Consider the following 15407-nt stretch of genomic DNA (forward strand, 5'->3'; position numbering starts at 1 on the left):
TTGGGGTGTACTCACTTTTGTTGCCAGCATTTTAAACATTCATTGTTGTATTTTGAGTTACTTTGAAGTAACAATACATTTACTTTGCTATCCACAGTGACTACTTAACATTGTCTCAAAGTGTAATTTCATCAGTGTTGTCCCAAGACAAGTTAAAAAATAAAACATTGCAGAAATGAGAGGGGTGTACTCACTTTTGTGAGTACATACCGTAATTTCCGGACTATAAGCCGCACCAGCAAAAAAAAGCGAGGACCTTTTCTTTTTTTTCATAAATAAGCCGTACCGTACTATAAGCCACATGTGCACGCGAGTTATTTACAAAGAAAGACGGTACACAGAAAGCCTTTTTAAAGTTTTAATAACATACCTTAACTTTTCTTTCCAACCACTGCCTGTGACGCAGCAGTAATACCGCAGCAACACGGAAGTAACACAGCACTAATAGGGCTGGATAAAAAAAAAACATGCGGGTAAAAGTCACTGAGATGCGGTGGTAACAAAGCAGCAAAATGGTAGCACAGCACTAACAGGGCTGGTTAAAGAAAAAAACATACGAGTAAAAGTCACTGAGAGCCGTCTTCATCTTCCTCCTGCGCACTGAAACCATCAAAGTCTTCCTCCTCGGTGTTCGATTGGAAAAGCAACAAATATACTTCGCCACACAGTTTCTCAGTCTCTCTTTCGTTGTCGACATGCGATCAACACACCACTCTTCTCCCCAGTGACCGTGTCACATATCCCTCCACCCAGCAAAGTAGTGCCGCTCAACAGCGGTCCAAAGCCTTTTTAAGAGTGTATAAAAGTGATCAAGTCATCACAAAAATCCATACACGCTGCACTGGACTACAAGCCGCAGGGTTCAAAACCTGAGCAAAAAGTAGCAGCTTATAGTCGGGAAATTACGGTATATATAATTTTTTAAACTTTGCTGTCAATCAACTATTGTCACAAATTGTGTGCCCGTCAGTGACAGGCTGGCAAACTTTCCATCAGTCTGAAGGAATACCCAATCTGGTTTTGTTTTATGATTCATATTTGTTAGCCTTCAGGAAGGTGCTGCAGGAAGTTGTAAGTGTTCAAATTACATGAATAGTTCATTTTCATTCACTTTACGATGCCACATGCAAATTCTTGTGCCGAGAGTTGTGGGTATTTTTTTTGTCTGTGTAAAAAAACAAAAATGTTTTTCTCAAAACCACAGGCGAGCTGACACACGGGGAGTTATATTCAGCCATAAAGAAGGAGAATGAGCAAACCGAGGCAGGTGATGCCAGCAGCACACATTTTAGTGGAGAGATGCACTTCTATGAGTTGGTGGAGGACACTAAAGATGGCATCTGGTTGGTTCAGGTAATCTCATTTCTTGGCACTATGAAATGATTTCTGCATTTTTGTTTAGATTTTATTAGTGTTAGTATTCAGTTTTTTTCTTCTTGTCTGCAAGATTTTAAAAAACCCATGGTAAGTTATGTGTAGTTAAAACAAAACCTATTTTAAAAAACAGCCATCCACAAATTAAATATAGATACTATATATTAGGGGTGTAACGATACATCGATACACATCAATTAATCGATATAATGCTCTACGATTTATTGGCATCGATGCTAAACGTAAACATCGATTTATATCGCCGTGTTTGACCTCGGACATTAGACGCGACTTTATTTTGAAATCCAGTTCATTGTTGCTTGCTTCCTCTTTCCGGGAGCGCACTGCGCGTGTTGTGAGCAGAGCACGCACGTGAAAGCGGAGTTGACAACTAGTACGCGGCTCCTGGGCTGGTGCTATGACTAGTGTCCAAAAAGACGAGGAAATTTGCTCCCCTTTAGGCTTCAAGTCATTCGTTTGGAAGCACTTTGGATTCCAAAGAAAAGATGGCTCAACGGACAAGACACGTGCAGTTTGTAAATCCTGCCATGCGGTGATCAAATATTCAGGGAGCACAAATCTCGCCGCACATTTAAAGAAAAAACACGACATCAAAGTTTAAGTGTTAAAATAAGCACTTTGTATACTACAATACTCTTGTAATTTCCTAAATAAAGAGTTTGCAGTACCTTGTTGATTTTGCGAATGAATTGTTATAAATCAGGTTATTGTTCTATATTTTTTATTAAAAAAAAAAAAATCGATCGTAGAGCACTATATCGCGATATATCGTGAATGAATCGCAACAGGCTTTAAGATATCGGCAAATATCGTATCGTAGTTCTTTGTATCGATATTATATCGTATCGTGACAAAACCCGCGATTTACACCCCTACTATATATGTATAACAGTTCACAAAATTTGAAGTACATTAAGTGCAGTGCATCATGCTGCTTCTTAAATTAGATGCATTGAATTGAATTTTATTTTATTCGTTTCAAACAGGCAAAACACAAATAACCAATCAAATGAAGACAAATACATTCTAAAGCGCAAGCAAGGTGAAAGTCATGCAAACTATGACTCTGTACAAACAGATACAAACATAAAACAAGCCACTGCACAAAATAGGCAGTTTTGAAAAGGAATGGGAAGAAGTAAGACTTATTTAATCCCACCCCCTATCAAATTTAAGACAGAAAATAAAATTTGCAGTTACCTCGTGTGTGTGTGTGTGTGTGTGTGTGTGTGTGTGTGTGTGTGTGTGTGTGTGTGTGTGTGTGCGCGTGTGTGTATGTGTGTATGTATGTATGTATGTATGTATGTATGTATGTATATATATATATATGTATGTATGTATATATATATATATATGTATGTATATATATATATATGTATGTATATATATATATATGTATGTATATATATATATATGTATGTATATATATATATATATGTATGTATGTATATATATATATGTATGTATGTATATATATATGTATGTATGTATATATATATGTATGTATGTATATATATATGTATGTATGTGTATGTATATGTATGTATATATATGTATATGTATGTGTATATATATATATATATATATATATATATATATATATATATATATATATATATATATATATATATATATATATATATATATATATATATATATATATATATATATATATATATACATGTGTGTGTGTGTGTGTGTGTGTGTGTGTGTGTGTGTGTGTGTATATCTATATGTATATATGTATTAATACATATTAATATATATATATATATATATATAGTTATATACACACATTTACACATACATACACCCGCACCACCAGACTCTCAAACAGCTTCATACTCCAGGCAGTCAGGATCCTGAACTTGCTTCCCCGTTCTGCGTAGCGTCCTGTACTTTTACTGTCTGTATGCACACTGGCTTTTATTCGTTGTGTTATCTATTTATTTATTATTTATTGTTACTCTTATTTATTGTTTGTGCCTTCTTGTTTTTTATATTGCGTTGTTTACTTGTGTGTCTATCGTGTAATATGTCTTGTCACCGTGGGATAGGGAAAACGTAATTTCGATGTCTTTGTGTGTCTCGGCATGTGAAGATGTTGACAATAAAGCAGACTTTGACTTTGATATACACACACATTTATGTGTGTATGTTTGTGCGTGTGTGCGTGCGTGCGTGTATATGCTGTATTGGCCCGAATATAAGACAATGTTTTTTGCATTGAAATAAGAATGAAAAAGTGGGGGTCGTCTTACATTTGGGGTCTAGACAATATAACCATTCACAACACTAGATGGCGCCAGATACCTTTAAAGCGAAGTTACGTCTCGCGTGAGTTACCTCAGTTTATCGCAATTGTTGGAGCTTGTGCGCAGCGGTAAGATTCAAGATTCAAGAATTTTTATTGGCCATGTTTGAGCATGCCAAACAAGGAATGACTTCGGTACATCTCAGCCTCAGTTCAATATTTAGGAGACTAACAACACTCGGGACATGTGCAAAAATTGACAAATATTCTCAAACATCCCCTGATCTTAAACTCCCAGGAGGGCAAGGAAAAACTCAAAACTCCTACTAGGGGAAATGAGAAACCTTGAGAAGAGACCACAGATGTGAGGATTAGGGGTGTAAATCGCGGGTTTTGTCACGATACGATATAATATCGATATAAAGAACTACGATACGATATTTGCCGATATCCTAAAGCCTGCTGCGATTCATTCACGATATATCGCGATATAGTGCTCTACGATCGATATTTTTTTTTTTTTAGTAAAAAATATACAACAATATCCTGATTCATAACAATTCATACGCGAAATCAACAAGGCACTGCAAACTCTTTATTTAGGAAATTACAAGAGTATTGTAGTATACAAATTGCTTACTTTAACACTGAACTTTGATGTCGTGTTTTTTCTTTAAATGTGCGGCGAGATTTGTGCTCCCTGAATATTTGATCATCGCATGGCAGGATTTACAAACTGCACGTGTCTTGGCCGTTGAGCCATCATTTCTTTGGAATCCAAAGTGCTTCCAAACGAATGACTTGAAGCCTAAAGGGGAGCAAATTTCCTCGTCTTTTTGGACACTAGCCATAGCACCAGCCCAGGAGCCGCGGACTAGTTGTCCCCTCCCCTTTCACGCGCGTGCTCTGCTCACAACACAACAACGCCGGAAAGAGGAAGCAAGCAACAATGAACTGGATTTCAAAATAAAGTCGCGTCTAATGTCCGAGGTCAAACACGGCGATATAAATCGATGTTTACCTTTAGCATCGATACCAATAAATCGTAGAGCATTATATCGATTAATCGATGTGTATCGATGTATCGTTACACCCCTAGTGAGGATCCCTCTTCTAGGATAACCAGGCTGCAGTGGATGCAGAGTGGACACATAGTACACATAATACATGCAGTTTCTCACACGTGAGATTAATAAAGTTCCTCTTATACAGACAATTCAAAATAAAGCGTAGAGAGCAGGATGTTATGGCACAGCAATGACTCTGAGACTCTAAGAGTGGTGTGAGTTCATATCAGAGCAACAGCCTGGGGAAAGAAGCTGTCTCTGTGTCTGCTGGTTTTGGCGTACAGAGCTCTGTAACGCCATCCGGAGGGGAGTAGTTTGAACAGACTGCAACCTGAGTGAGAAGGGTCTGTAGAGATGTTACTTGCACATTTCCTGGTCCTGGACAGGTACAAGTCCTGGATAGATGGGAGGTTGATTCAAATTCCTTGTTTGGCATGCCCAAACATGGCGAATAAAAATTCTTGAATCTTGAATTATCTTTTCTGCAGTCCCGATTGTCCGTTGCAGTCTGTGCTTGTCTTGTTTGGAGGCCGATCCAAACCACACAGCGATGGAGGTGCAGAGGATAGACTGGATGATGGCAGTATAGAAGGTCTTCAGCAGCTCCCGTGGCAGGTTGAACTTCCTGAGCTGTCTCAGAAAGTACAGCCTCTGCTGGGCCTTCTTCCGGACAGAGTCTATGTCCGGAGATTTCAGGTCCCGGGAGATTATGGATCCCAGGAACTTGAAGGTGTCTGTGGAGAGAATAGTATTACTGCGGATAGTGAGGGGTGAAAGTGGTGACGTTAAAGGTTGCAGGTATCGACTGAATATGTTGCTGTGATTGTGTGCGTCTTTCATACAAAGTGAGTATATACATTTCATTGTTACTACGGTCGACTGTTGTGCCGTTTGTCCGATCGCGGTTTGCTTCGCGTGCGCGCCGTTTGATTGACAGTTCCGGCGCACTCCTTTAAGTTTGCCTCGCATCGTACAAGTAGCCGTTACGCAGCGGCACGGCGACTAACGGTCGCCAGCAAATGTATTTTGTTGTCTCGATGACTTATGTGTGGTGTGGTGCAGAGAGTACCGTATTAATTCTAATTATCGCCCATATTCTAATAATCGCCCAGTGTGTGTTAGCGATGACATAAATAAAAAACATTGATACACTGATACATCGATACACATCGATTAATCGATATAATGCTCTACGATTTATTGGCATCGATGCTAAACGTAAACATCGATTTATATCGCCGTGTTTGACCTCGGACATTAGACGCGACTTTATTTTGAAATCCAGTTCATTGTTGCTTGCTTCCTCTTTCCGGGAGCAGTGCGCGCAGCGTTGTTGTGTTGTGAGCAGAGCAGGCACGTGAAAGGGGAGTCGACAACTAGTACGCGGCTCCTGGGCTGGTGCTATGGCTAGTGTCCAAAAAGACGAGGAAATTTGCTCCCCTTTCAGATATTAAGATGTGATAGACAGTTTTTGCATGATTTGAATGAGGCAAAATAACATGCTTTTTCTCTCGAATATATTATGTATGGTGTAGGGGTGTAAATCGCGGGTTTTATCACGATACGATATCATATCGATACAGAGAACTACAATACAATATTTGCCGATATCTTAAAGCCTGCTGCGATTCATTCACGATATATCACGATATAATGCTCTACGATCGATTTTTATTTTTTTTTAAATAAAAAATATAGAAAAATATCCTGATTTATAACAATTCATACGCAAAATCAACAAGGTACTGCAAACTCTTTATTTAGGAAATTACAAGAGTATTGTAGTATGCAAAGTGCTTATTTTAAAACTGAACTTTGATGTCGTGTTTTTCTTTAAATGTGCGGCGAGATTTGTGCTCCCTGAATATTTGATCACCGCATGGCAGGATTTACAAACTGCTCGTGTCTTGTCCGTTGAGCCATCTTTTCTTTGGAATCCAAAGTGCTTCCAAACGAATGACTTGAAGCCTAAAGGGGAGCAAATTTCCTCGTCTTTTTGGACACTAGCCATAGCCAGTGCTGCTAAAAATTCACCCCATAAACTTACGTTTTCCTCCGCGACCGCATGCCAACGTCATTGCGCAAGTTTAAATATGACTGATTTGACAGCACGTCGATTGTCCCTTTTAAATTGTTTTTCTCCATAAACTATGATACAATTACACTTGTCACTCTGCTATAATATCCTCACACAGTTACGTTGTCAGGGCGTGCGCTCGGACAAGACGATCGCGATAATATGACGTGCTCACATGGGATATGCGACGGTAACGTGTCGCATCGATGGACCGTCAATTGACGCACCCCGCTGTTAGAGGTAGATCAAAACAGCCGCTGTTTTAGTGTTAAGAACACCAGTGAGATGCAGGGATTGCATACTACATAAGGAAAATATACATATTATTGCCCATTTCAGTGCCCCTTGGCGATCGGACAAAAAGTGTTCTCTATCAATCGCCCACCCCCTCAGTTGGACATAAACCTATTCTAATTATCGCCCTGGGCGATAATGATGAATAGATGTCCATTTATCCAGCTATTCTTGTTTAAATGAAGTCTCTATAAAGTTTTTTTTTTTACACGCATTTCTAATTCCTCCAGTATTCCACGAGTAGTTTTTATGCTTACAATTTATTTTCAGTTGTTTTAATGGAGAGTGATCACAGTGATGCAGTGATCACAATGATGCAGTGATTCATCACAACTCTAACATCAATAAAGCAAGGATGGTCTCTTGTTTGACGTCAAATGAGATTTGTCTCATCTAGGACAATATATGAATGTGACCCACGTCAGATTTGAGTTTAGTTTTAGTTTAAGAGTTTAAGTTCTATTTTAGTTTAAGAAAATCTGATCCAGATCAGATGTGCCTACAGTATGAACCTCGTCATAGTTCAATTGGATGGATGAATAGAATGATGAAAACTCCTTGTGGTTTATTTGAATGAATTGCAAACCCAAATGTGCTGTGTACAGAGAGTACTTGTTACCAAGTGTCATGTTTCGGGCAGACTTAAGTGACAAAAACAGGGAAGCCACAAGACCCACAATAGTTCAAAGCAAGCACGACATGCCTCCTGCTGAACGTCGACAAGACCAAGGAGATTGTTGTGGACTTCCGGAAGGGTCACACCCAACACCTGCCGCTGACCATCGACGGTGCTGTGGTGGAGAGAGTGAGCAGCGCCAAGTTCCTGGGGGTGCACATCAGTGAGGATCTCTCCTGGTCCACCAACACCGCATCACTGGCAAAGAAAGCCCAGCGCCGCCTGTACTTCCTGCGGAAACTCAGGCGAGCGAGCGCTCCTCCGGCCGTCATGACTGCATTTTACCGCGGCACCATTGAGAGCGTCCTCTCCAGCTGTATTGCTGTTTGGGGTGGCGGCTGCACTGACTACAACTTGAAGGCCCTGCAGCGCATAGTGAGCACTGATGGTAAGATTGCTGGTGCTTCGCTCCCCTCCTTGAAGGACATTTACACCTCCCATCTCACCCGCAAGGCGACCACGATTGTGAGTGATGCGAGTCACCCCGCTCACTCTTTGTTCGAGCTTCTGCCCTCTGGAAAGAGGTACAGAAGCCTGCGCTCCCGCACCACCAGACTCTCAAACAGCTTCATACTCCAGGCTGTTAGGATCCTGAACTCGCTCCCCCGTTCTGCGTAGCGTCCTGTACTTTTACTGTCTGTACTGTCTGTATGCACACTGGCTCTTATTGTTGTGTTATCTGTTTGTTTATTATTTATTACTCTTATTATTTATTGTTTGTGCCTTTTTGTTTATGATGTTTTTTTACTTTTGCGCTATGCTTGCTGGCTCCGTTTTGCTCCTCTTATTTATTGTGTTATCTGTTTATTTATTATTTATTCATCACTCTTACTATTGATTGTTTGAATTTTTGCCTTCTTGTTTTTATATTGTGTCGCGTACTTGTATGTCTATCGTGTTATGTGTCTCGTCACCGTGGGATAGAGAAAAACGTAATTCCGGTCTCTTTGTGTGTTGTGACATGTGGAGACATTGACAATAAAGCTGACTTTGACTTTGACTTGACTTGACATGTTGCTTTTGAGTGACGTCATCTGGTGGCACTTGTCACATCTAGGCAACTTACAGTAAAGAAACTACAACCCCACAACCGATGTTTGACCTTCCTTACTCTGGTTATCGGCCGTGTAGTAATAAATACATTTAAAAGCAACCCCAAAAGACCAGGTCTTGAATTAGTTGAAAAAGATGACAAAAAAGACATTTTCACATGTTTTTTAAACATTATTTATTTTTGTAAAGAAAATGTGTTTAATTTTAATTTTCATTTTTTAAATTTGTTTTCCAACATTATTTATTTATTTTTGTAAAGAAAATGTATTCCATTTTCATTTTCATTATTTTGTTTATTTTTGTTACCGATGGAAATCTTGGTGTCTATGCAGGTCATTGCGCAGGACAGAGACGCTCTGCTCAGTAAGTCCAACTGGCGGAAGATGGTACAGAAAGTCTCCCAGTTTGGAATCCGAACTGGAACATTCAACTGCTCTCATGACTACAGGTGGGAATGACACCATTACAATAAGGGAGCAAAATTCAAGAGCAAAATTGATTTTATTGTTTCTGATGTCTTTATTCTTGCTCATATCTCACAAATTCTTGAAGTTACTCAAACACAACAATTCAAGAGTAGAGGTTGCAGGAGTTTATTTGGTAATGGCTTGTAATAAGTGGTGTAAATGGTGGTGTAATAATAGAAATAAAATGGTGTAATAAATACCGTTTTTTTTTCCATGTATAATGCGCCCCCATGTATAATACGCACCTTAAAAATGCATGTTGATGCTCGAAAAACGCCTGTACCCATGTATAATACGCACCCAAATTTTGACTCCTACTTAAGTCCGTAAACGTAAAATTATTTCAGAAAAAAGATCATCTTTGGGAACAACCAGATGTTATTCTGCCGGTCAGTATCACTGCGCATGCGCTAGCAAACTCGATAGCGAAGAAATGTTTCGGATTTGTGTAGGGTACATTGTGACAGCAAACGAGCAGGTGATCGAGCAAGCGTCTGATACGAGAGCATTGTGTTCGTATGGACCGTGTTTGAAGTGAACAGCAGAGAAGAAAGCGCATCTGTAATGGCGGCCTCCGTATCATAATTTTTTTTTTGTTTTTTGTAACCATGTATAATAATGCGCACCCCAGATTTTGGGACAATAAATTAGTTAAATTTTGCGCATTATACATGGAAAAAAACGGTAGGTGTAAAAGAAAGGGGGTATCTGCAAAACATCTAGCACTATTTAGGAAAGTACAATTCATTGTTTGACCTTAATCTTTTTGTTGGCACCTGTGGGGTGGTTTTTAATATTGTACTGGACAGGACAACCAGGTGCTTTACGAACTCACTTTATTTAAAAAAAGAGAAAGGGAAAGGAGAGTCGGGGCGGGGGACAAAAGCATGTTAAGAAGCCAAGGAATCGTCAGAGCCACCCAATGACAGGTGCCACGACACAGCTGGACGTTTCACGAGGCAGAAGGTAGGCAGGCAAGCAGGATAGCGGGCAGGCAGATAAACACGTAGGACAGCAATGGGCAGACAGGCAGGAGAACATTGGGGCGGGGGAACAGGCGTCTTCCGATCAGGCAGGGAACGGCGAAGGTTGGGTACAATCGTCAGGCCAGGCGGCAGTCGAAATCAATCACCGTTAGGGCAGGCCATCGAGGTTAGGCCAGGCGGAGGTCGGGATCAATCGTAATCAGGTCAGGCAGGGTTGGTAATGGAGATCAGTTTGGAAAACAGCCAGCAAGGAGGAATGAGTAGCAACGCAGATGAACTGACGGGTAGTGATGGGAGAACGGTGTTTGAATACACACCCTGATGAGCGGGTAGCGAGGAGGCAAGCGACGAGCGCTGATTAGCGCGCGGGGACGTAGCAAAAAGTTAGTGGGCAGGGTGCAAGTGGAGCGGGGACGTCACACACTGTATTGAATATTAATAGTGTTACAACACGTGTTAGTGAGGCATGAATAGGAAAATAATAGCAAGAAAATAATCAAAACCCAACATATGTAGTCGCGCTGTTTTTAGTTGTTTGGAGTCAAGTGCCACAAACCTAATTTTAACTTTGTACAGTAGTGTTTGGAAAAAAAAAGGTAAAGCTTAAAATCCTTGCAGTAGCTTTGATTTCCATACATGCCAATGTATTGAGAATATTGTACTTAAGATGTGCGATATGTACAAAAATGTATTGGAGGTAATTTTCTGTCACATTCGATGCAGGATTTAGACCCAGAGGCAGACGGTAGACATGAGTAGGAAACCAAAAAGTCTATGTACAAAATTCCCAAGTAACAACAGAGAGCAGAGCTGGACGCGGAAGGCATAGAAGGCAAAACGTTCCGACAAAACTAACTCAAGTATATATATAGAGAGAAAATGATGTATCTAATCCTATGTGAACAAATAAGGAACAAACAATGATCGTCGGTGACCAAATAAAGGACCAAAGCCACTAGCACAGTGGCACAGTCTGTCAAACTCATTTTTTTTGCGGGCCGCATTGTAGTCATAGCTTCTTTCGGAGGGCCATTGTGACTGTCAACCCAAATAAATGTATGAGCACCTCATATTATATACAGTAAAAGCTACAGTACAAACTGACAAATACCTCATTCTCAAATCAGATGAGTAAAAACTGGTCAAATATTAAAAAAAAAAAGATATTAAAAGTAAAGACAATTTCCAATTCGAGTAATGACACACGAATTTGATGAACAATTCGTCTTCGCGGGCCACATAAAATGATGTGGCGGGCCGTATCTGGCCCCCCAGGCCTTGAGTTTGACACCTGTGCACTAGCATGACAAGGACCTATAGTCATGAAGGACCAAAGCCACTAGCATAATCAAGAACTGACAGTCATAAAGGACCAAAGCCTCTAGCCTAATCAAGGACCGACAGTCATAAAGGACCAAAGCCACTAACATAGTCAAGGATCGAGTCATAACAATTTCCATCAAGATAACGATATAAATCCTGATATTAATTCCTTAACGTCATGAAAATAATGAAAATTTATTTTATTTATAAAACACGTTTTATATCAACCACAAAGTGAAATGGAGATTAAGATTGATAGAGAAATATCCAGTGGCCAAAAGGGTTAAGTCACACTAGACGACTCCCTTTAGCCTTGTAGGAAAGTTTAACCACAATTATGTCAATTCTGATCAAATATCTGAAAAGGACCTTTCTTGTCTCATATTTGAATGTCAAAGTGCAATAGCTGTATGTAACAATATTCTCTCCACAAGGTCGTGTGTGAGACGCGGATGGCAACGTTCCACTCTGGTCATGTCAGTCCCACAGACGTCAGCATCGAAGGGCAAAGTCATGCTGAAAGAATACAACGGCCGTCGCATCGAACCTGAACACATCTTCCGTTGGATGACCTCCCAGATGTCTCACCGCATCAAGACATTGTGTCGTTGGGAGAAGCTGCAGGAGGAGTGGCGCCCCGACCCGCTCCACCCGTTAAAGATGTTTCTGTTCGCTCCCCTGCCTCAGCCGCCTGTTTTCTTCTCCTCGCTCTCTGTTAAATTCACCGGCAGGATTGAGTTCATTTTCGTGGATGTAAGGCACTGGGACAATGACAGCAGCCTATTAGAGATTGGTGTAACGCAGAGCCCCGCCTACATCCTGAAGATGCCAGAGGGCTTATATCACTATGGCAACAGGTGACCCTTCAGTGTGAAACAGATCCTGTGTCATTGTTGAATATTGACAAGGATTTCTGTTGCTTTTGTTTTTTTGCGCTTGTTCTGTTCTCTGCAGTACTGGTGAATTTTTGTCTGTAGCGGCCATGGACACCTTCCTGCGATCAGTCCAACCAGAAGTCAATGACCTTTTTGTACTCAGTCTTGTCCTGATCAACCTTTTGGCATGGATGGATCTCTTCATTACACAGGTAAACTTTGCTTCACTTGAGTAGTGTGATTTAAATACCATTGAATGTATGATTTACTCTTGATCAAGTGAGAGATTAATTACAAAGGCCTACACACAAACTCTATATACGTATATATCCATTTTCTGAAACGCTTAGTCCCCGCGGGTGTGCTGGAGCCTATCCCAGCGTCATCGGGCAGTAGGCGGGGGACACCCTGAACCGGTTGCCAGCCAATGCCAGGGGACACAGAGACAAACAACCATTCGCACTCGCAGTCACACCTAGGCGAGTGTTCAATCAGCCTACCAAGATTGTTTTTGGGATGTGGGAGGAATCCGGAGTGCCCGGAGAAAACCCACGCGGGCCAGGGGAGAACATGCTAACTCCACACAGGGAGGGCTGGAGGTGGAATCGAACCCGCACCCTCCTAACTGTGAGGCGGACGTGCTACCCAGTGCGTCAACGAGCCGCCTCATATGTATATATACATATACACACACACACACACACGCACATATATATATGTGTGTGTGTGTGTATATATATATATATATATATATATATATATATATATATATATATATATCAAAGTCTGCTTTATTGTCAACTTCTTCACATGCCGAGACACACAAAGAGATCGAAATTACGTTTTCTCTATCCCACGGTGACAAGACATATTACACGATAGACATACAAGTAAACGACGCAATATAAAAACAAGAAGACACAAACAATAAATAATAAGAGTAATAAGAAATAATAAATAAACAGATAACACAACAAATAAGAGCCAGTGTGCATACAGACAGTAAAAGTACAGGACGCTACGCAGAACGGGGAAGCGAGTTCAGGATCCTAACAGCCTGGAGTATGAAGCTGTTTGAGAGTCTGGTGGTGCGGGAGCGCAGACTCACATCACTCACAATCGTGGTCGCCTTGCGGGTGAGATGGGAGGTGCAAATGTCCTTCAAGGAGGGGAGCGAAGCACCAATAATCTTACCAGCCGTGTTCACTATGCGCTGCAGGGCCTTCAAGTTGTAGTCAGTGCAGCCGCCACCCCAAACAGCAATACAGCTGGAGAGGACGCTCTCAATGATGCCGCGGTAAAATGTAGTCATGACGGCCGGACGAGCGCTCGCCTGAGTTTCCGCAGGAAGTACAGGCGGCGCTGGGCTTTCTTTGCCAGTGATGCGGTGTTGGTGGACCAGGAGAGATCCTCACTGATGTGCAACCCCAGGAACTTGGCGCTGCTCACGCTCTCCACCACAGCACCGTCGATGGTCAGCGGCAGGTATTGGGTGTGACCCTTCCGGAAGTCCACAACAATCTCCCTGGTCTTGTCGACGTTCAGCAGGAGGTTGTTGTCCCTGCACCACGTGGTCAGAAGGTCAACCTCCAGCCTGTATTGAGTCTCGTCTCCCTCGGTGATGAGACCCACCAGAGTCGTGTCGTCAGCAAACTTCACTATACGGTTGTCGCTGTAGGTTGCAGTGCAGTCATGCGTCAGGAGGGTGAAGAGCAGCGGACTGAGCACGCAGCCTTGGGGGGCCCCCGTGCTCAGCGTGATGCTGGCGGAGATTTTGTCGCCAACACGTACTACCTGTGGCCTCTGGCAGAGGAAGTCCAGTAGCTAGTTGCAGAGGTAGGTACTGAGGCCCAGCGTGTCAAGTTTGCTGATGAGGCGTTGTGGCACAATGGTGTTGAAGGCAGAACTGAAGTCCACAAACAGCAATCTCACATACGAGTCCCTTCTCTCCAGGTGGGTGAGGGCCGAGTGGAGGGCAGAGCAGATGGCATCCTCAGAGGACCGTTTGGCTCGGTACGCAAACTGGAAGGGGTCAATGGTGGGGGGGAGAACGGATCGGATGTGCTCCATGACAAGCCGCTCAAAGCACTTCATGATGATGGGCGTAAGTGCCACGGGGCGGTAGTCATTGAAGCAGGACGGAGCAGGTTTCTTCGGCACAGGTACGATGGTGGCAGCTTTGAAACACGACGGGACGATGGCCTGCTGCAGGGAAGTGTTAAAGATGTCTGTGAAGACATCCGTCAGCTCACCAGCGCAGTCCTTCAGCGCTCGACCCGGGATGTTGTCATGGCCCGCCGCCTTACGGATGCAGTGCATCAGAGGCACCCTCAGGCCACACCCGTACCTGCTTGCGAACTGGCCTGGACGCTCTCACCATTTGACTGTATGCGGGCAAAAGCATAACAGTGATATGGTCAGAAAGTCCAAGATGGGGGAGGGTGGCGGCTTTGAAAGCTCCTTTATGCGAAGAGTAGACCAGGTCCAGGAAGCTGTCGCCACGCGTAGGAAAATTAACATGCTGGTGAAGCCTCGAAAAAACAGACTTCAGGTTAGCACGATTAAAATCCCCAGCGAAGATGGTGAAACCGTCAGGGTGCGCTGTCTGTTGTTCACTGACAGCCTGGTACAGTTCACTAAGAGCCGCGATCCTGTCGCCTTCGATGTTGGAAGGCGGGATGTAAACCGCGACTAGCAGAATCGCGGTAAATTCCCTTGGCAGGTAAAAAGGACGGCACCTAATGATCACGAACTCCGCCAGTGGCGATCAGTGCTTGCATACCACTACAGAGTATATGAATATACAGTGCCTTGCGAAAGTATTTGGCCCCCTTGAACCTTTCAACATTTCGCCACATTTCAGGCTTCAACCATAAAGATAACAATTTTAAAATTTTTTCGAGAATCAACAAGTGGGACACAATCGTGAAGTGGAACAAA

General features: G+C 42.3%; 1 protein-coding gene across 1 annotated transcript in view; it reads left to right on the forward strand.

Annotated features, from left to right (window-relative positions):
• rnf103 (ring finger protein 103) overlaps positions 1–15407 on the forward strand; it is an 89170-nt gene that overhangs the window by 9914 nt on the left and 63849 nt on the right. Inside the window, exons 2-5 of the mRNA XM_061287439.1 lie at positions 1205–1353; positions 9149–9264; positions 12027–12449; positions 12547–12679. Of these exons, the coding sequence (XP_061143423.1) occupies positions 1205–1353; positions 9149–9264; positions 12027–12449; positions 12547–12679 (821 nt within the window). The remainder of the gene's footprint in view (positions 1–1204; positions 1354–9148; positions 9265–12026; positions 12450–12546; positions 12680–15407) is intronic.

Source organism: Syngnathus typhle, linkage group LG1, assembly GCF_033458585.1.
Source record: "Syngnathus typhle isolate RoL2023-S1 ecotype Sweden linkage group LG1, RoL_Styp_1.0, whole genome shotgun sequence".
In the NCBI taxonomy this organism is placed as follows: domain Eukaryota; kingdom Metazoa; phylum Chordata; class Actinopteri; order Syngnathiformes; family Syngnathidae; genus Syngnathus; species Syngnathus typhle.